Genomic DNA, 23,405 nt, shown 5'->3' on the forward strand with positions numbered 1-23,405 from the left:
CTCGTCTTCCTCAATGCGTTGCTCTAGGTGAATCTCGAAGTAACCAAAATGATGAACATTTCGTTCATTCACTAACTCACTAACAAGGTCTGACCACTGAAAGAATTTCTGACGAATCAGTCCTCTTATACCATTCAGGTACCAGTGGTTAAAGATCTGGTGACGTAACGGATGCAATTGTTCTTTACGTTTGACTTGTATTTTCACCAGCTCTCGCTAAATCCTTTCTCTCAACTCCTCAGGCAAGCCCAAAATGTTCTCTTGTAAAGTATCCATAAGTATATACACTGTTTTTGGAATCCTTGGGTGGTGGCCAATATCCTCGTTTACCTTTGTGCCTGATGTAATATCCACTCTTAATCAGTCTTCTTATACTTTGGAACAGAGCATAATTTAAAAACGGTTGAATAACTTTGCGTTTGCGTTTCACTTGTATTTTGATCAGTTCTCGGTAAATGCGTTCTCTCAACTCCACAGGCAAAGCACGAATGTTCTCGTGTAAAGTATCCATGAACAGATTATGGTAAGTTACTTCAGTGTCTCGGTCCCACTAAGGGTAAGTAATGACAATTCGGTGACCATCGAGCATGTTCTACGTAGGCCGAATCTTGCGGTTCCCAGTGGTGAAGTGACACACCGCAACTGAAGCACTTGACTTTATCTCCTTCGCCCAAGTAGAAAAATCCGGCTCTGGCTAATTCTTCGGGGGTCGGTCCTCCCAGATACTTAGGCCATTTTCCTTTGAACGATTGAAGACGATTTTCAAAGTCGCAGTATTCCGACAAACGCACAGGAAACGAATATTCGTCTTTCACAGGTTCGTTTCCATGAGGGTTGGGTGACATGAACAGGAGTTTGCTCAGGGCTGGATGACATCCGTAGGGGGGTAGACATGAAGGTGAACATTCCCCTTTAAAACGAAACCCAGTAAAATGTCCAAGAGGACGAGCGGCATCACTTTCGCATCCCTCCGGTTTGACACGCACAGCATCACTTTCCATAATAGGGGTAGTGACACTAAAGTTCCCATGATGCTTTACGGCATCGCTAAGGCCACAACGTACAGCATCGTACCCATCGCAAGGCTCACAATCGCATTCCACTTCAGAAGCCCCACACTTGAATTGTGCCTTTCTAAACAACTTGTTTTGTGTTTCTCTGAAAATATTCATCTTGTTCGCTCGGTCTTGGTAGTCACAATGAACTATCGATCTTGCCTAGGGTTCCTTTTTATATACAGACCAATACCGACGTGTCCATACGGTAAGGTGAAATGATTGGGAAGTCGAACTCGCTTCTGGTACACGATTTGATAGACTTTTTCCAAGGGCCGACTGACGATGTGGTGAGTGGGTAAACGCACAATCTTGTTCGGTTGATAGGTGGTCACTTTAAAGTTTCCATCCTCTCCCAATTGCAAGGCTTCTTTCAATACCCCAAAGTTGACCACTCGACTGGTACGATAATTCAGAGTCAGTCCTTTCACTTTGCACGTCGTGTGCACTTCTCCTTGTGGGTCCCGGTATTCGTAGCCGTAATTTTTGGGACCGCCACTGACGAAACTTAGAATCTTGTCGTCGGGATACTCGTCTGTCCAGGCTCCTAAACGGTCTCCTTCGATGTCAGGGTGCTGTTGACTCGGGTGATGGATGTAAATGCAACTGTCCGTGTCAAAGTACAGGACGCGTTCCCCTAACAGTTCTAAAGCTTCGTACAATTTTAAGCGAGCATGAGCTGTCACGTAAGCCGCAATGATGACATTTCCAAAAGGGTCGTCTTGTACAAAGTCCAGATCTTCTTCGTAATTGACCAAGATCAAATCCTCGCGAACGACGTCCACGTGTTTCATGTATTTGGTTTTGTCGTGAATCATCTGGAAGTAGCGGGAAGGTTCTGTCAAATATTCCGTCTTGGGTAAACACGGTCGTTGTGCCATTTTACCCCACAAGCAATTTAACATCACTTTGGCAAACGATCGCCTGCCTTCGTTTTTCTCGATGTGGTCTAAAGAGATGCCTTCTTGTTCATAGTATTTCTCTTTGAATTGTATTTGGTCTTCGGGAGTGTGACACCAGGACGGATAGCCGCTGGCTTCTTGCTTCAGTTTCAAAAAGGCATCCACGTAGTCGGCGAAAATGCCTTTCTGAGTGGGGTCAGCCTTGTGGTATTGTTGTGTCTTGGGAAAGTGGCAAATTTCGTACACTTCTAACAGTTGGTATCCCATGTCTAGAGCTTTGAACAATTCTACGCTAACCCACGTCCCCGTCAAGGCCCGTTCTTCTTGGGTGTGATGGCAAGGCTGGTCTTGGTTGCACGTTTCGGCACAAGTACGGCACAAAGGAAACATCAGTTTGCCTTGACAATGGTGAGGTAACACGGGATGGTACAAGTCCGTGGGCGGTAAAACTTTACACTTGATCAGACCTTCGTATTGTCGAATGTTTTTCAGGTCGATGTGTTCCGTCAGCAATTGTGGGTGCCCTAGAGGAAAGCGACAATATTTGCACACGTAGGGATACAGCGAACACACGTCCAAGTATTTGATTTCTTCTCCTTTCTCTTCTTCGGCTTGGTACAGCAAACAGGTGGCATTGGTCCTTCCTCCGTACAAACTATCCCTCGGGTTCAGCGGGTCCATGAACTGGTAACTTTCCACGAGGCGGTTAAATTCGGGATCGGTTTTCAAACGGTGATCGTACTCGTGTTCCCACATTTCCACCACTTGGTATCCTTGCTGTTCTAACTTTAGGCGTCGCTGGCAAGTGTCCTGGTACAAGTATTCCATGGTTCGTTGTAAAAACTGATTTTTAGTGCTACGATCAGGGTAACAGACGGGACATCCGTGAAATAAGCAACCGTTAAACTCGTACACGATCTTGGGGTTTTCTAAGTCCCAGCCATCGACCGAATACGTTCCGATGGTCTTTTCACCCCCTCCGTTGCGGGCATGCTGAATCCATTTGTCTTCCTTGTCGCACAAGTAATGTAACCAACGTAGGGCTTTGACCGAGTATTGACGTTTGACATAGTGGGTCGATTGAGGGCTGATGACAGCCACGGTGTTTTCAGGCATGAATTGTTGTCTGTACACTAAGGAACACGCTTTGGCAATGGTGCAAGCTTCTTTCAAAGGATCGACCCCTCCGTGTTCCATGAACAGTTCTCGAAATTTTCCACAGCAACGTCGTAAAATGTCCACGTCGGAACGACAATACTTTAGCATTTCTTCCTGAAAGTCGAAAGGGTCGGAGGCGTGAGCCTGGTACCAAGCGTAGAAAGCTTCTCGTTGTTCGGTACGCATGTTGTCGGGGTCGTAATAGTGAGCCTCAGGTAAATGGGGTAGAACGGCGTGTTGATTGGCTTCCGTATTGAAAAAGTGTGGAAAGTACCCTTTAGCCATTTCTGTCATTCCAAACGTTTTAGGCATTCGACTCAAAGGCATGGCCAAACAGCTCATCGAATCTTTAAACTGTACTTGTCCCACTTGCATGAAAATGATTTTGGCTCCGTTCAAAGTCACTTTAGGACTCTCGGTGCCTTGTTCCGTATAGTATCTCAAACGAAACTGTCCATAGTATCCGGAGAAATTGTGAGCCATCACCGTAGCATGACGATGACAATCTCCGTAACGTTCGATGTCCTCTTGGCTCCACGTCTTGTCGATGGGGTCTAAGACCCATTGGGCAAAATCGGCTAACGTGTTCGGTCCTCGAAAGATTTTTTCACGCCCTCCAGGAATTTTGCTGCAGTGAGGGCAATGACTGAAGATAGGTTCTTGAATGCACTTTTCGCACGCTCGATGAGCCACGCAGAAATTAGGAATGTGAATGCCAGTCTCTTGCATCCATTCGAAATCGAAAAAGATGAAATTGCCTTTCTTTTTGTGACCGTCCTCTTTCTCTGATGGGGGTTGGTATTTTTGCACGTAGCATTGATTTTCCAAGTCCACGATGTGGTGACAAATGTGACATTTTTTCTTTCCTGAACATACGTGTGCCTTGGTACTGTTGGTACGTAGGCCTTGTCCACACGTAGGGCACAATCTCAGGAGTTGACAAGCACATTTCTTCTGTGAACCTTGCGTCTTCAAATGTTGTTGGTAACAGGTAGGGCTGACAAACGTGCGCAGACAAGTTGAACAAGGCACTGGTCCTTCGCTCAGACAGGGTTGAGAGGCCAAACATCCTGAGCATTTCAATCCACAATGCTTGTGTTGCTCTCGATTATTATAACCATGGTCACATTTCTCACAATAATAAACATATCCCAGGAATCCGGTGATACTGGTAATGGTATCGAAATGGTCATCGTAATAATAGACATGAATGTATTTTCCGTCCTTAAAGTCTTTCCCTCGAAACAACAGAGGCCCGCGCATTTCTTGAGGGTGCACTTTCAAGGTGTATCGTGGAGCTAGGACATCTTGCAATTTTTGCAACTCAGGAATGCCACAGGGTGTGTCTTTGGACAGTCCGGCTTGTTGTAACAGGAGTTCTGCTTCATTTCGTTGTTTGGCTCGATCGGATCGTTGAATAGTTTTCCAGGTTCTTTTCCATTCTGCCGTGTCGTTCCTGTTCGCATAGGTTCGTCCCACCACGATGGCACGGGCTAAACACATCTGGTCTTGAGGGTTGTGAATTCGGACGAGACTTGTTTTGGTGTTGCGAAGCTCGTTCACCAATAACATCTTTTTGCGTCCAGTCCCTTGAGGAGGAGAGACGTGGGTCATGTCCAGTGTGGCTTTTCCATCGGTGATGTCAAACTGATCATTAGATTGTTGTACGTGTTGAATTTTGTCCATGACTTTGGAAGTGGTCAATTCTGCAGGGGTGCTAAACTCGATCCAAACAGGGGATTTCAAACCGTCGTGTTGTATGGAAAGTCTCAAGCGATCGTCTTCTTTGGGTTGACATTGTCGCTTGAGTGTGGTGAGCAAAGAATCCCACACTCCGATGATGAACCCTTCTGCTTTCTCTAACGGTACTTCAGCCTTGAAATCTTTAAACTTCACCGTGTATTTGTAAGCCGTGGTTCTAAATTTTCTAGAGGAGCGCTTTTCCGTCTCTCGAATGGAATAGTATTTTTCAGGGTTGACTAAGGGTGGCGAACTTGGTTTAGAGGGTTCGGATTCTGGTTCACTCATGTCCTCTTCAAAATCACTGGCGTGAATTTGTGCCAAGACTTCAGCTCTGGTACGAGGCGATATATCACGTTTCTGCCTCTTACTTTCTTCTTCTTTCTTCTCGAATGAATAGGATCGTTTCATCTTGAGTGCAAAACGTCAAATGACTCAAGTTCAAACACCATAGACTAATTTATAGTCATGGCAGACCAGCGTATATAAAAGGGTGTGTGTCTTGTCCTTTTACTATTCATTTCACTCTCAAACCGAGCACAACGATGGAAGAGACTACCCAGATGGAACGTTTCATCAGAGCTTTGCGAGGGGTCATTAGAAAATTCTCTTCAGACCAGCCGACGGACTACTCTCCTGCCTTTCGAGATAAAAGTCAAGATACTTGCTATATCTGTCAGAAGAAAGGGCATTGGTCTTCAGAGTGTCCAGACCGTCAAAAAAGAAAACAAACAGGGGCTAAAAAAGACAAAAGTCAAGATACCTGTTATTATTGTCAAGAAAAAGGACATTGGTCTCCAGATTGCCCAAAAAGAAACAATAGGAGTCAGAAGAAAAGAGGGATTCTTCAGAAGAAGAGAGGGATTCTTCAGAGGAAGAAAGCAGCCAGGTAAATAAAGAGAAACAGGAGAAGAAAAGAAGAAGGGAAGAAAGTGAAGAGGAATAAGAGGAAAAGCCTGTAAGGGTAAAGAAATTTAAAAAACAGAGAGAGTAAACAAGGAGACAGAAGAAGTGTATGAACTTTTTAAAGTGCTCTGTTGTGAATTGTGAATTGGATTATAACTATGGATAAAAGAATACATTAATTGTATAAGGTAAGTGTCTTTGTGTTTTGATTTTAAAATAAGAAGCTACACTCACGCACTCATACACAGACACGTACTATAAGGGTAAAATGGTTTGTATGTTTTTGTTGATTTTTGAGTTATTGGCAATTGAAAGTGTATTTCTTTTCGAGAAATGTGGGTGGCCCTGAAAAGGGCCTTTTTTGGTGTAGGGGTGAGTTTAAGCAATCAACCTTAACTGCCTTAAGCCTTTGCCACGGCCGAGGCCTACTTCTGATGATGATGATTTGGTTGAAATCACTAAGGGTGGTACGGTAGGCTTAGTCACAGGGTTGGCGTGTTTAGCTCGGGAAGGTCGTATTCTCTTCGGTCGTGATAAAGAAGTCTGATACATTTGTTTCAGACTCCTTAACTCCGCTAAAATGTCCAACAGTTAGGACTGGTCGGCCTGGTGTCAGGATAATGTGACTGGGTGGCACATCATGCAACATGTCTGTAGCATGATGCACCAGTGCTAGACATCACTATAAACTGCCACACTGCAGACATCGTAACGATATGACTGAAAAATTGTTAAAGCTGCGTTAAAATCCAAATCTCACACACGCAGAAGGATGTTCTTGTATAGCTTGCTGGCCAAGCTAATACAATCATATTGAATAACATTGAAAGCGTTTGAAATGTTTCGCAGTACCGCCCATTTAAAGGACAAAGTTACATTCCAAATGCCAAAATGTATACCACGGCAGTCTATTATTAATGTGAAAATCACCGATAATCGCAGTTTCTTTTGGGCTATTCCGTCAGTTATATACCATTGCAAATTGTTAATGTTAATAAGCCAAGAAAGTACCTTCAGGACCTTGATGAACCTAATTTTACTAGTGTTGACTATCCCGTTAAGATTAGTCATATTGCAAAGTTTGAGCGCCACAACGAAACTATCGCAGTTAATGTCTTTGGATGGAAAAATCGCCTCTTCCAGCTGCATGAGGAAATCAGGACACACTCTCTGGCCCTATAGCAGCCTTCAGCTGTGACGTCACGCTGAAGCGGCCGATAAGAAGGCATAAATGACTCAATATGTCTGGGTAAAAGACCTAAACAGTACGGTACACATCTACAACAAGACCCGAATATTGGTGCCTGAGCGTCTTCAGCCAGACTGAAATATTGGGATGCCACGATAAAGGCTTCCGCTGCATAGGTGAAAAGTTAAAGCGCGTACCCCTACTGGGGGAAATGTAAAAACCTCGTAACGTTTGAGAACCACAACTGCCAAATGCGTGTTCCATACATCATCTATGTGATCTCGGAAACGCGCAATATTTTTGTGGAGCCTTACTAACAATCCAGATAAGAGCAGCATTAGAGAAAGTCGCTGACCGACTTCCATGTAATTATGGTCATCCACTGTCATGGGATATCAAAGAACATGGTGTTATACCGTGGTAATGAGGTTCTGACCACTTGTACCAGAGCCTCGAGTGTCAGAAGAAAGTAGAGGAATTCACTGAAGTCCATCGGCCATGATCTTCAACAAAGACAACCCAAAGGCTTTTAAGAATGTCAATCATGTGATTCGAGTCGAGCGTTCTTGGATTCGTAGTGTGCCTGTCACGTGCACGTAGGAAAGCAAGCATCTGTATATATATATATATATATATATATATATATATATATATATATATATATATATATATATATATATATATATATATATATATATATATATATAGGTACAAAATATTTTATATTACCCGTTATAGCGTATTTATCGTACAATTCACTTAACACCGCGGAGTATTGAGTACTCTTTCAGGATGGAGAGGGGCGCTATTTAATATGCTTTTAGAACGACAATGTATTATTTGGCAAATAACCTTTGACAAAATCCTTGTCGGCAATAACCTTTCGTTCTTGGTATTTAAGGATCTCTATTAATCTGCTCACCAGACCCTCACCCACACCCACACCCCAAACAAAATATGCGATCTTCAAAAGAGATCAAATTTGTCGCAGTACATTATTCGGTCAAACAAAGTCCCGAAAAGGGTGCTTACCCACATGCCATTTAGACCCAGACCATCAACTACCGATCAAGCCGATTAAAGTTTTATATCACGCTCTTCATAAAGGAGTTATATTGTACATAAAGCTCTACGATATGCTAATTTGATGATAAACTGCTTGCTGAAATTGACGGACGACATAGTACCCAAACAAGTGCCAGTGAGTTGTTTACATTATCGATAGAATGAACGAAACTCTGATCTCCATGTGTACTGCCTCGGAATCGGTTTAACCTACATCAGCAGCTGATGAACCATCGATACTGGTAGAAGCGTTTGTCACTGACAAAATCAAACTGCAATGATAATAAGTGTTGTAACCATTAATACTGATAGCGGGATAAAAGCGTCAATAATAAAGTAATCCATATACCTTTAGCTTTGTTGGTGTTAAATACGTAACAATTCTAAATCATTACTAGTGGCAGAGTCAGTAACAACCTAGTCACACTGCATGGAAGCCCCCTGGAAGACGTGGAGTCCTTCACGTACTTGGGCAGCATTATCAACCAGCAGAGTGGCACAGACGCAGACGTCAAGGCAAGGATCGGAAAGGCGATAGCAGCTTTCATATACCTCAAGAAAATCTGGAGCGCCAAAGAAATTTACTTGACTACCAAGATCAGACTGTTCAACTCCAACGTGAACTCAGTCCTACTGTATGGAGCAGAGACGTGGAGAACCACCAAGTCGACCGTAAAGAGAGTTCAGACCTTCATCAACAGCTGCCTAAGAAGAATTCTTCAGATCCGCAGGACAGACACCATAAGCAACACCAGCCTGTGGCAGAGAACATACCAGCTTCCGGTAGAGGACGAGATGAAGAAGAGAAGGTGATGTTGGATAGGACACACCCTACGTAAGCCGCCAACCAACATTACCAGACAGGCATTGAGTTGGAACCCTCAAAGCGAGCGGAGAAGGGGCCGACCAAGAAACACCTAGCGACGCGACCTTGGGGCGGACATCACTAAGCTGGGTCACACCTGGAGTCAGCTCGAGAGAATGGCACAGGACAGAAGTCTCTGGCGATATTTTGTGGGCGGCCTATACCCCGGCAGGGGTGAGGGGCAAAACTAAACTAGTGGCAGAGCTCTGTAATCGCCCCACATTCAATTCGCTAAGCAAACGTCTAAGTCCTAACAATCATGTACAAACTAACTGTAGTTTTAGTCGTACATTACTGAACTTGATTTAATTCATGTTTTTAGAGCGAACGAAAAGACATATTTGATTATGTCTCGATATAATGGATACACATTCCAAATCTTGACAGTTGTAAACGCTCATTAACGCTCACCTTGCGTGCCTGCAAGCATCACAGTTAGATGACCAGTGCCTGTCTGCGTTGTATTTTAGTGTGTTATGTTTCAACACCCGCCGTGAAACGGATTTATTGGGTCACAGTTCTGGTCAACTTGTCAACCATGAGGCAAAAGCGTACCAGTAACAAGCAGTTTTTCACACGCACGCACACGCACACGCACACAGACAGTCACTCTCTCTCTCTCTCTCTCTCTCTCTCTCTCTCAGCACTACTTCCATGGTACCAACATTTTAGAAACTTGACTGACCAATATGACTAATGCATTTGACGAAATCCCATTATGACTGATGCATTTGACGAAATCCCAGTATGACTTATGCATTTGACAAAATCCCAGTATGACTAATGCATTTGACGAAATCTCAGAATGACTAATGTATTTTACGAAATCCCAGTAAGACTAACGCATTTGACAAATCTCAGTATGACTGATGCATTTTACGAAATCCCAGTATGACTAATGCATTCGACAAAAGCCCATTATGACTAATGCATTTGACAAAATCCCAGTATGACTGATACATTTGACGAAATCCCAGTATGAATGATGCATCTGAGAAAATCCCAGTATGACTAATGCATTTGACGAAATCCCAGTATGACTGATGCATTTGACAAAATCCCAGTATGACTAATGCATTTGTCGAAAACCCAGTATGACTAATGCATTTGAGAAAATCCCAGTATGACTGATACATTTGACGAAATCCCAGTATGAATGATGCATTTGAGAAAATCCCAGTATGACTAATGGATTTGACGAAATCCCAGTATGACTGATGCATTTAACAAAATCCCAGTATGAGTAATGCGCTTGAAGAAATCCCAGTATGACTGATGCATTTAACTAAATCCCAGTATGACAGATGCATTTGACTAAATCCCAGTATGACTAATGCATTTGACGAAATCCCAGTATGACTGATGCATTTTACGAAAGCCCAGTATGACTAATACATTTGACAAAAGCCCAGTATGACTAATGCATGTGTCGAGATCTCAGTATGACTAATGCATTTGACAAAAGCCCAGTATGTCTAATGCATGTGACGAAAGCCCAGTATGACTAATACATTTGACACAAGCCCAGTATGAATAATGAATTGTGCTGCACAAAAAATAGTTGTCTCAGTTTAAAGATGGCGACAGGCCTTGGTCAAAATTCCAATGGTACAATGTTGAGCACATTGAACCATCGTGGTTTATTAGACAAAAATTTAATAGTATCGCGTATTATATTTTTGGAAGACGGATTTATTACTCTCCAATTTGACCGCAACCGCACCGGCCGACCACCTGAAGACGGTAAAGAGAGATTTGATGAATCCATATTTTCCTGGTTACACTTGGATCAGAACTGCAGTCGTGTTTGTCTTCATGCCGACCAGAAAGCGTTCCACCTGGAGGAAGAGTGTAAAGATGATCTGACACTTCAGAATTAGTTATCAGAGCTCATTGAACAAAAACATTGATTTGCAGTCTGTCAAACGTCAACTTTAATATGGGAGAGGATGATTATAACTGCTTTGGAGGGACAAAAGAGCTCAAGGCGATGACTAGTTATTTAGAATTCGAGCCTCGTCCATGCAAACAACTTTCCAAGAAAAGATTTTTTTTTAAAAATCCCAGAAGAGGGTGCTTTGTTACTTTAGTTTATGTTTTACCATCTCACCTGTGTGGGCCATACGACTTGGAAACTCGAAGTAATGCATATGGAAATGTTAGAATGACTAACCATTGGTCGTCAGAAGGTGTCAACATTCAAAATATTTAACACATGGCCAGAAAGGGATGGAAACTAAAATCAAACTTTTGAAGAAACTTGGTCAATCGAGATGGATCTGTTGTGATATTGACTGTGCTTTGGTGACGCATGCTCTTATTCGTCTCGGTGTCATTTCCATGAAAATGTCGATCCGTATTAGTTTCATAACATGGCAACATAGTAGGCATTGACCGAACAAATGAGGACAAATAACGCTATATATTTACTTAATATCAGACATTGTGTGAATTATATCCCTTATAATTACTTATTTCTGTAATACTAACACTAATACTAACACTACTAATACTAATAGTAGTAGTAGTAGTAATACTAATTTCTTTCCTGGTTTCTGAATACCAGTTGTAGTTGTGTCCAACTGCGGTTAGAATACTGTTACTGAGTGTATGGACATGGGGAAACAAGTGTTCTGCTACTGAAAGTGTGTCTATAGCTTCAATAGCATCCAGTCTAACCTGCCAAGATTTGTTTATTCTTCTATGTAGTTTTCAGGTTTCTCTGATGCAGTGAAGGCCCTACAAAATTATAAAAGATGAAATAAATGACATTCTGTTTTGCACGATATGTCTGGACCATGTATATAAAATTGCTTCGCTAGTCGCTGTGTTAGAGAATGTGTCGGTCTCTATCATATGATGTCAGGCTTTACATAGGACCCAGTTATGCAATTATGGTCTTGGACTGTGATTGGCGATAGCATCGCTCTGACTAGGATGTCTCTGAGGATTTCCCGCCTGCAGTAGGTTACTGGTTTGATCAGGAAGATTGATTATTTAACATAGCGTGTGATACGATATCCACAACAAATATGACTTCCATATATGAGAGACAGAAAGAGAGAGTTTCTCCACCTCCACCTCCACCACCTCACCCCACCCCAACCCCAAAATTAAAATTACTTGTATATTAATTCTGTAATTTGTATATATAATTAGCATTTTATAAACTACGATGAACGATATACACTCAAAACACACATACATACTAGCTAAAAGTAGATCGGAGTCAAAGGTAGACTTATTTGGGACTCTGATATCTAACAATGTGTATTTAGGGACATATCGATCCAAACCACGAGTTCCTAATTTTAACAATGATTCAAGGTCGTAATCCACCTGGCCACAACCAGCATGGCAATACGTTCGTGTCGATAGCTACATATATATATATATATATGTGTGTGTATATTACCTGTCTATAGTTCACATGGATAGTGTGGTACCCAGCATAGATGATAACAGAGGATGTAAGTAATAGTAAAATTTATAAATACACACACACACACACACACACACACACACACACACACACACACACACACAGGGTAGTTATTGTACTTAGAATATTGACGTGACGTGTTCAGAAATACAGTCAGTATATTGTTTGACCCGGCAGGTCAGATTTCAGGTAATTTGACTTAAAGATTTTCGACAATCCAGCGTATGATGAACATATTTTGACTAATACAGGAAAGCATGAAATAACGCAGGGAATTGAAAAAGCAGTGGATATCCGTACGATTATATAGCTGGTTCAGAGCATACAACGAACTCTCGCCACCAGTGACTCTTCATAAGAACCGTCTGTTGATAAATGACCAAGAAAATATGAGACCCTTTGTAAAATATTGGTTAAGGCAAAACAGAATAAAATTATTTCGCTTGGAAAGCTTGGTTCTGAAATGAAAGATTTCTATTTTTTATTTGTGCCACTTTAGTTCTTAACGTTTTCGACTTAACTGAAATTCTTTTAACGAATTTAAAATAGGAATGTTTTAAAAATCAAGATAAAAATCTGATTCTTCACTTTATTACATTTTGATGTAGAAAATTACCCATCGAGATCAAATATGTTTACCGTTATTTGATTAATTTTATGATCTAAAATGTCTTTAAAGTATTCAAAAACAATATAGCTTCAAATTTTAGAATACCGAAAGAATTATGAAAAAGACTTTACCGTGCATGCTGTTTGACAAATTTAAGATACAATAAAGCAGAGAAAAGAGGGGAATATTTCAATGGTATGTGCCACATTGTTGGAACATTTATCAGAATTAATATCCATTTCAAAATTAATTTAACATTTTAATAAACAACTATATGTAAATTTCATAATATTTGAACATGCAGCACCAAATTTCAGCTTTTTTTAAAGATCTTATATTGATTTTAATAGCTAACTTTAACATATGCACGTTTCCCAACAGTTACACCTTTATATGATGTCAGTAATTATTTTGATTTAAACAAAAATGTGCAAAAACAATTATGTATGTGATATATTATTGATCAAAGCTTTGCTATCCTAATATTTATTTTATTTTAAATTTATTATTAAAAAAAGAAGCTAAATGTAATTTTTCGAAATATTTGATAAACCTCCATATTGTAACTTTTTCTTGTCAGGTACCGTCTTAAATAGTCACTTTTTAACATTTTAAAGTTTGCACTCTTTTACGCCTTTCTCTTTTGCCGGTAATTTATTTTCTTATACTTTTAAAAAAGTAAATGTATTATGCCGAACTGCCGCAAGCCATAGCCAGCCCAGGTAATTTTGGAAAAGGCTTCGTCATGCTTAATGTCCTACCAGTAAAAATGTGCTTCAGAAAATGAGATACATGTGTTGTATGCTACTTTTTATCGCACATTTTTATCATTAATATTGATTTTATTATGGAAATTTAAATTTTTGTAAAATGTTTATTAAAGAACTAATGTTAATTTTGATAAACTTTAAATATATACTCTCAAATAACACCTTTTCAAAATTATGAATTTATTTACATAGCAACTTGATAACATCAGGGCGTTTCCACACATTTAGTAATTTCTTTTTTGGCAGTAATTGGATTTTTATTTTTTTTAAAGCAAGGAAAAAATAAATCAGAAATAAAACTATATTCACCCCAAACTGCCGCAACGCAAGGACAACCCAGAGATATCAAACAATACTTTAGCAGTCTAAGTTTTTGGTAAGCAAATAAGTATTTAGAAAAGAAGAAACGTTGATATTATGGCGTGTTGTACCTTTTTGGCAAATGTTTGACAAAGAGAACTGATCTTATTTAATTAAAATGTATAAATATAAAGAAACAGTTATTGTTGTCAAAATTGTTTACCATATACGCACACGTTTACATTTTCTACCATAATATAATATAGCCACGTTTTAATATCGGAAAGTTTCCCACACTCCTCCTTTCCAAGTTGTCATAGATATAATTTTTAATTCCTTTGAATTATGTTCAATTGTTTATAACGTTAAATGTTCGATCCCCACCAACCCAAAATTGACTTACAAAGCCAGATCTTTTTAGCGTGTGCTACTTCGTCAAATTTTCTAATAATAATGTTTATTTTATATATATCCAATTTATGAAATTTTTCAATAAAGAACTAAATATTACTTTCCTAATACTCTACTATATTTATCTCAAATTTCAACTTTTTAAATCATTTTATCTTATATATTTACCTTTACTACCGTAATATGGAAGTTTCCCCTCATTTATTCCACTCTTTGTTGTCAGCTTAACTGGATTAAAATATATCAAACAAACAAGCATAAAATAACGTTATTTCTAGTGAATTATAAACCGTCCAGAATTGTTAAAAAGCCTTCCGCATGCTTAAAATATTAGGTAATAAAAAATTATTAAAAAAGCAGAAGGCCAATATGTGGCATATCTTCCATTGTTTTGGGAAATTTATGACGAACGATGCTAATTTTAGTCATTTCAGATGTATTCATTTGCTTTCAAGGTACAATTTTTAATTTTCATCTTGTTTAATTTGATACTTGTTACGTATATTTGATTTAATTTATATTTGATTTAATTTATTTGTTTGTAAGTTTCAAAATCTTTATTGCTAATTTTCTTATATATCAAAATAATGTAGTTTTGTTTACTAGGAACTCGATACATTTCCAGAAAACAGTTTGACCTTGACTGTTCATTTGTAAACACTTAAAGCTGACATAGTTTCCGATCTTTATTTAGAAATCAGTGAGAGAAATAAACAACTTTTTATTTTTATCCTATTCTTAGAGTAAAATGATAGGTTTGTGTCACGGTCATACTGGGACTACATGCTTTTATACGCAAATACTTCTCGAAGATTCTGGAAAACTGACCCTCATCCGGGAATTTGTTTTGCGTCTCAAGTTACATTATAATTATTGTTTATAGAGATTTTTCTCAGTCTGGGCTTCAAACACTTGATGTCAAGGTGTTCTTTTGTTGTGTCAGTTTGGAGTTATTTTTAATGTTTATTCAAAATATTTGGATTCTAAAGGATAATTCTTTTTCCTGGAAAAATTTGAGTGCTCATACAGAATTCTAGGATATAGACATTTCATTAAATTTTATGGAGAAATTCAAACACCGGATTATTGTTTGTGAATAACACAGATCTGTAGACATTCCAATACCACAAAGGATATATTATACGCCATCGCCTTCCATTTTGGATTCTTCATCTGGACTCGAACTCGAATTCATTAGAATCTTTCATTACTAGGACTTCTAAAATTCAATTCGTGGATTATCCTTTGATTATTTTGGGATTTGATTCTTAAAACCGTACGTTCTTATTTTTTATTTTTACAGTATTTTTCCAGGAAAATAAATTATTTGTCGAAACTTTCAAAGCTTGTTATTGTCACTCTTTCTTGTGTTACCGTTTGTTCGAGCCTAAACAAGTAAAATAAGATACACAACACATTAAACTTTTTTTCTCATATTGTGTCAACCTAACTAGTCATCTTACAAAAATTAGCCACGATTTTTTTTGTTGCTTCTTTGTCGCTTGTGATTGCAATAATTCATTCATGCCAAACGACTGCAAGTTACAGTCAGCCCAGATAATTCTGTAAAATTTCTTTGCATGTTTAATGATACGTCAACAAAGTAACGTTATTTAAATAGCAAACGTATAGCTCTATGCTATTATTGTGTGGATTGTATTAAAATGCATTTTATATTATATATAAATAGATTTAATGAAATTTAAAAGCTTTGTTTATCTACTGATCTAAAAATGTTTTATGTTTGCTTACTATCCAGTTTGTTGTACACCCTATCAATTTTAAAACGAAGTGCATGAATGAAAAAAACAAAAATGCACAAAACGTAGTCATTTAATTGGCCAATTTGTAATTCGTAACATGAATGTCATCAGGGGATCGATAACACTGGCGTCCTCTCAGCATTTCAAACCAAACGGAAGTTTCTTTACTTACATGGCACCGTATATGCGTGGCCAAGTCCATATTTTTTCAGGCAACATATGTGATGTAATTAGTCTTCGATAAATTCTGAACAATTCTTTAAATTGATGTAACATTGGAACTTACATCCTGTAGAACACGTGTGTAAGAGTTCAACTTTTTTTTTTATATTTGAAAAATTCTTTTTAGAAATATTAAAACTAGACATTGCAAGTATTGTATTGGTTGCATGAGAAAGACGACAATGTTAGAGGCGACAATTAAGTTGAAATTATAAATTGACGAACGAAATGATTAAGTTTTATCCTTTTTTTATATCCTTGACGCTTTTCGTTTTTAAAGTCAGTAAGGGGAAAGTACAAACAAACGGAAGGGTAAATGAATAATATATTTCAAATTCGGGACGATTTCACATTTACTCGTATCTCTGTTGCTGGTAGTTAGCTATTTTTAAATTTAAAAATGTTTTTAACAATATCTTCGAGAAGTCAAAAAAAAAAAAAAAAAGACAGAGGGACAATGTTAGAACATTAAATACTCAGCTTTAGGGCGGACGTAACAAAACACTAAGATGGCTTGAAAGCTTAAATATTGAGTGAATCTATTTTTATTGCAGAAAATGATTACCGATACGAACTTGAAAGAGCTCGAAGAGAAAGGCTACACAGTGGTTCCCAATGTTGTGACCCCAGATGACTGTGGCCAATGCGTAGCGCAGTACAAGGAATGGTTGTCCCAGTTCAAAAATGGTGACTGGCCATTGTCATCCTACTCCTTAATCCGCAATTATAATGTAGGACACATGGAACCTACATGGTTTATTAGACTGAAATCCAAAACAGTATTTGAGCAGCTCTGGAAGACGGAGAAGCTGCTATCCAGTTTTGACGCCATAGCCATCGGCCGACCACCTGAAGATGGTGAAGAGAGATTTGATGAGCCTGGACGCTCATGGCTGCACTTGGATCAAAACCATAACCGAGTGGGTCTGCATGCCTTCCAGGGTGCCGTCTATCTGGAGGAGGCGTGTGAAGACGATTGGACACTTCAGGTCCTGGAAAGTTCACACAAATATTTCACTGAGTTCTTTGAGCAAAACCACAAAGCTTCTTTGAGGTCTAATCTGAACGCTCTGTACCGATTGCGAGACGATGACTTTAATTTCTTTGAAAAGAAAAATTGTCAGGTCAAACGAGTCCCGGTAACTAAAGGAGGAATGGTTTTGTGGGATTCGCGCCTTGTTCATGCAAATGCCAACCCCCAAAAAGATAGGAAACATCCTGGCAGATGGCGCTATGTTGTCTTTGTTTCCATGACACCTGCTCATTGGGCGGGTCCGGATGATTTGAAAACTCGAAAATTCGCGTATGCAAATGTCAAAATGACTACACATTGGTCATCAGATGGAGTCAGATTTTCCAGCACGGCGCCAACAAATAATGTCCTCTACCCAGAAATGCTACCGGATATAGCAAAAACAACAGAAGCAAAACAGCTATCTGGAGTGTTGCCTTATTCTAAAATCGACAGGAAACCCATAGGTCCTCTGAAACCAAAGTGGATGCATGATGTCATTCCCAAAAGCCCGAAAATTTGGTCAAGTAAAACAGGACTGATCTTTGGTGCAATTGCGATATGTGTGCTTTCATATTTTGCATATAGAACAATGCTCAAGTCATAAATAAATTTTACTGTGATCAATTGTGCCTGTTCAGAAGTACTAAATGTTTAAGGCATCATGTCGGATTCAAAATACATGTTTAAACCATGGGAGTTTATTTATTAATATATAAAATTCCATTTGTTATTATTTGACTGTATTTTATGCCATGTGATTGGTAGTAAACTGCCACATAATGCTGAAATGTTGGTATATTTTGGGAACTACTTTCGGTTTCCAATATGCATCCAATATACTTTCGGTCAAGCTTTGTCTAAACCTACCCTAACCCCCCCCCCCCCCGAACTCCCTCCTCCATGACTTTAGACCTAAATTTGCAACCTCACATAAGTCCTCGAATCAGAAGAAAAGAAGAAACGATGGCTAGTGCTGGCGGAATGGTGCTAGCTCTAGAAATTGTACTACTCCTAAATTTGAATGCCAGTACCAATGCCAGTTGTTTCTTTGGCCCACACGTCATACAGAAACGGCTATATATTCCATAGGATTCGAACTGTGCACTGCACATGACCAAATTATCTTAATATTCTCTTTTTACCAATGTGAACTAAAAGGCGAAAAAAAAATACACATCCACTTTCTGAGGCCATGTAAATAAACTCGAAACGGCCCTTGTGTTCCAATTAGACGAGCATACTTTCATTTCTGCTCCTTTCTGGTGATGTTGACACCAACTCCGGACCCGCCAAATACCCTTGCGGAACTTGCTCAAATTATGTTAAGCTACAGTATAGAAAGTCTAAATCTTGTGCCAGTTACCTCATTGTTTAAACAAATTTAAGTCGATTTTTAAATTAAAAACACACGCTAAAACATTCTTGTAAGGCACTTTACGACAAAAACTATAAATTTTACCCTAATTTCAAAATGATGAAACGTCTTAGACACCAAATAAAATCCAGTTTAACTCTTCCAACAGACATTATTACACGAATATTTAGTTTCTATCTAATTCTTATATATAATCCACTTTTTGCTAAATTTTTTCTCAACTACAACTTTCATATGCAATATATTTGTCCACTTTCCACGTTGAAACTATCTTCTTAGAACCAACAAGTGTGCCTTTTTTGTATTTTTTAGATCAATGCCGAAAAATATATTGTTTAGCGAGATTAATAAAATTATGACTTTGTCAACTTGGGTCTAATCTTTCATTCCCAAAATGATGTTACTTTTTGAGAACGTCACACTTACTTTAATAAACTAAAAAAAAATTTTCTTTTAAAAAATACGTAAAGTTTGCTAATCTTTGAAAATATGGCTTATATTTTCAAACTTGGCATATAAATCGAACAAAGATTATTGGAAATGATTCCAAATAATTTAAGGAAGATATCCGCAATTATAATTCCGTGTAAAACCATTATCTGCATTCATCTGCGATTTGGACAGTTCAATAAATTCTATATGGAAAAAAGAATTGCTGTAACACGTTTTCTTTTAAATTATCAAATTTAACTTTCTTCTGGAAGATGGTTTCTTGTTTTCTTTCAATCAATTTATCATCTGTCTCCCTATATTCCTTTTACAATATATACACCGATTTATAAAATGCTGTTGTATATTGCCGTCATAGTCCATATCTAATTCTTTTTAAAGGTTCTCGCTGCAGACAGCAGACGACGAAAATATAAAAAATTAGGTTTAAGTATATATTTCATTTACAAAAATCAAGCGTATTCTTGAACCATCTTCATTCATGAAATCATTTACACGTCTTGTAATCTTTCTTATCCCATTTTACACATTGCACAAAACAGTACTTTTACTTTGTATCCTAATGTTTGGGTTGTACCATACATGAGCTTGGATGTACAATGCATGAGTTTTGGTTGTACCATACATGAGTTTGTGTTGTACCATGTATGCGTTTGGGTTGTATCATACATGAGCTGGATTGTATCATGCAGGAGTTTTGGCTGTAGCATACACGAGTTTGGATTGTACCATGCATGAGTTTAGAATGCACCATGCACGAGTTTGGATTGTACCATACATGAGTAAGGGTTGTACCATACCTGAGTGTGGATTGTATCACACATGAGATTGGGTTGCACCATAAATGAGTTTGGGTTGTATCATGCATGATTTGGGTTGTACTACGCATGAATTTTGATTGTACCATGCATTAATTTGGATTGTACCATGCATGACTTTGGGTTGTCCCATACTTGGATTTGATTTGTATCATATACAAGTTTGGGTTGTATCATGCATGAGTTTGAATTGCACAATAAATTAGTTTGGGTTTTACCATAAATAAGTTTGGATTGTACCATGCATACATTTGCAGAAAGTACGCAGTTGCATGTATTATTCAAATAAAAAGAACGTACATGTATAAATATATGGAACTTAAATCAGTAATCTTATTTGGTCAGTTTGATTCCAACTGTAAAATTCTTCTTAAAGTAAGTTCCAGGGCTGCACAAAACTTCGAATATCTATCCTTTTTAATGAACCTGTGGCGTTTGGTAGGGTTGGAGAGGGGTGCTCCCAATATATTATTTAAATTACCATAGAAGTCCCACCCCGGGCTCGATTTTGTAGTGAGTGAAATTAGTGATAGAGAAGGGGAAGGCTCAGAGCCCCCAGTCAGCAATACCGACAGTTAAATTATTGAGAACACAAAAGGTGAAATTCAAAAGAATAACAATTTAATACAATTCAATAGTCAAATGATAATAATTTCCCAATCAGTCTTCTTCCTCTCGACCAAGTGATAGCCTATTGCATCCTTTGATGTATAGTGTGAGATCGCATTTCCACCTGTCCTTGTTTTCTACTCATCTGTGTCTCTCCTATCCCGCCAATTTCTTCTCTCCTTCCGACTTCTCTCCTAACTCCTTCTCCTAGACTGCTCCTTCTCCAATTCCTCCTCCTCGACTCCTTTTCCTCCTCCTCATTGACTCTGATCTCCAACTAGCCTTCGATTCACAATCGACGTCTCCACTAGTCTCTATTCCGTCTCTCTCCCAGAGAATCGGGACTAAACCACACCGGAAGTCTGTCACCTAAAAGCTTCCTATGAAAATACAAGGACGTTAGCATATTTCCTTAGCCATCTGGTCTCACACTAAACCAACAATCGATCATCAGATAAAGGCTGTTACATGAACAAAGCTTTCAACGTCCACATGTGATTTGTGACACACAACAAAGCTGGCTCTCGTAACAATTACGAACAGGACCACTGTACCCGAGGGGTCTAACATATATACATCGCTTCTAACCAGTTCCTCTGTTCTTGATTTACGTAATCGCGGGCAGGTAACGTGACAGAACCAGATTTGTTTTCTTTAACTGGAACGTAATCCATTTATCCGTTATAAATAAAATTGTGTAATATAATTCCTTTATACATTACAAATAAATTTGTGGAAAATAGGCTCCTCCTAAACTGCTTTGATAGTTTGAGCAAAGATAGGAAGACGTGGACAATGTAGAGGCTAACTTTAACAGTACTTTGTTCCCCAAGAAGTGTGAGATCTTTTTGACGACTGAATCAGTAAATGGTTATGTCCCAAATTGTACAAGGGTAATTAAGAGTACCATTTCTTTCCAAATTAAATTACACCCCCATCCACCAGCTAAAAAGAAATACATTTACAAGAAGATCAATGCCTGCACGTAGAACCACAATCAAAGAATCGTTATAAATCTTATAACTCTAATTCAGGTTGAGCAAACATATCATTGAATGAAACGCTACAGCTTCAGAATTATTTTTCAAGAATATGAAAAAAATCTATCATGGGGTTCAGGAAATATGAGTAAATGAAAAATCTTTTGAAACATTAACGTAAATTTTATATGACTGTGACCTTGAACCCAGGGCGATAGATCGTATGGCAGAATACATTGTTTATGCTTCATAGTGATTCATCATCAAATATGACGAAAATACACCCTGGGGTTTAAGAAATATAAGCAACTGAAAAATTATTTAACCAAGGAATGTGGCTTTGACCCCAAGGTCAAAGGATCGAGAGGGCTTGTTGCGAAACGAATTATCGTAGTTTCATAGTCACACATCCATAGTGTCACAAAATCCATGATGAGATTTAGGAAACAAACAAATGAAAACAACTTCAAACTAACCTTAACGCAAATTACCAATGACTGTAACGTTGACTTCAAGGTCATGGGGGCGAGCGCACATGTCATAGAATGAATTGCTTTACCTTTATAATGCTCCATGCCATGCATGATGTGAATCTATCGTCGAGTTATCAAATATAAACAAATGTTATTTACATAAAAAGTAAACTAAAGAAACTTTAATTAAAGCTTTAGCGCAAATTTTCCATGACAAAGCAAAAATAAAACGGGTGAATGAACATGTAGAATGAATTGTTTTTGCCTAATAATTATTCATACCAATGCATGTAGAAAACCTCTCCGGAGGGGTTTAAGAAATACATGCAAATTAAAACATTAAACCGAAACCTTGACCAGCAGTTCACGACGCCGCAATGGTTCGTTTCACATTAACGTGGGCTTGACAATAAACTGTCGATATAAAAAGCAGTTTATTCTTGTTGTTTGGAAAACTTGCCAAAAATAGCCAAGTCCAAGATATTCACCTTTACGTTTGAATAGACCCATTAAACATCTAGATGTAAAGTTGCGGTTAACCACTCTAACATCAGTGACCAAATGACAGCAATAAGCGAAAAGACGTGCAAATGATCATTGTACATATGTAGGGGTTCTTTCAAAATAGTGTTGAAATGTTTTGAACTTTGTAGATTTTTAGTGAAATTTGAGAAATTAACGAAACTAAATTGTTTGTTCTAGTCGCATTTCATTAAATAAAAATCGAAATGTGAGAAACTAACAAAAATAAATTGTTTGTTGTAGTGGCATTTCATTGAATATTTTTACTAATTAGCAATTACCATAATGCAATATGGGTACTACAAGCAGCTGGAGTTAATTACAATGTATAGTTTATGCTGTGCCCAATGGCGGATCCAGGAATACGGTTTGTTTTGGTTATTTATTTTTATTTATCCTTGCCTATGTTTTAATTTCTCTTCTCTGTTTTTTAGAGGATGGGCGTACACAAGTGGACAATGGATATGTGGAATGGAACCCCTAGTGGTAACCAGTGGACAAACTCATACAAGCTCCTGCATTTTAATCGTTTCCGGTGTATAATTTCAACCAACTGTAAAGAACACTTAATCTTGGACACATTCCGATTGTTGTGAGCTCACTTTTGTGTGGGTCGGGGTAAGGGGTTACAGGTGTCCATTTAAAATCATGTGGTCAAATGCTAGTGTTATGACCAAAGTGTGGACATCAACGTTCAATCTGATTAAAATTATATCTCTTTATGGCTATATGCTACACCTAGCACAGTTCTCCAGTCCTACATGT

At 38.4% G+C, this 23,405-nt stretch overlaps 1 protein-coding gene across 1 annotated transcript; it reads left to right on the forward strand.

Annotated features, from left to right (window-relative positions):
* Positions 1 to 12,262: 12,262 nt before the first annotated feature.
* On the forward strand, positions 12,263 to 18,017 carry LOC149804742 (uncharacterized). Its single transcript, XM_089933268.1, has 2 exons — positions 12,263 to 12,350; positions 16,953 to 18,017. Exons 1-2 carry the CDS (start codon positions 12,336 to 12,338, stop codon positions 18,015 to 18,017), a joined length of 1,080 nt encoding a protein of 359 aa, XP_089789394.1. The 5' UTR covers positions 12,263 to 12,335.
* Positions 18,018 to 23,405: the final 5,388 nt, after the last annotated feature.

The sequence above is a fragment of the Sinohyriopsis cumingii genome, chromosome 2 (genome assembly GCF_028554795.1).
Source record: "Sinohyriopsis cumingii isolate HCF-2022 chromosome 2, ASM2855479v2, whole genome shotgun sequence".
NCBI lineage: Eukaryota > Metazoa > Mollusca > Bivalvia > Unionida > Unionidae > Sinohyriopsis > Sinohyriopsis cumingii.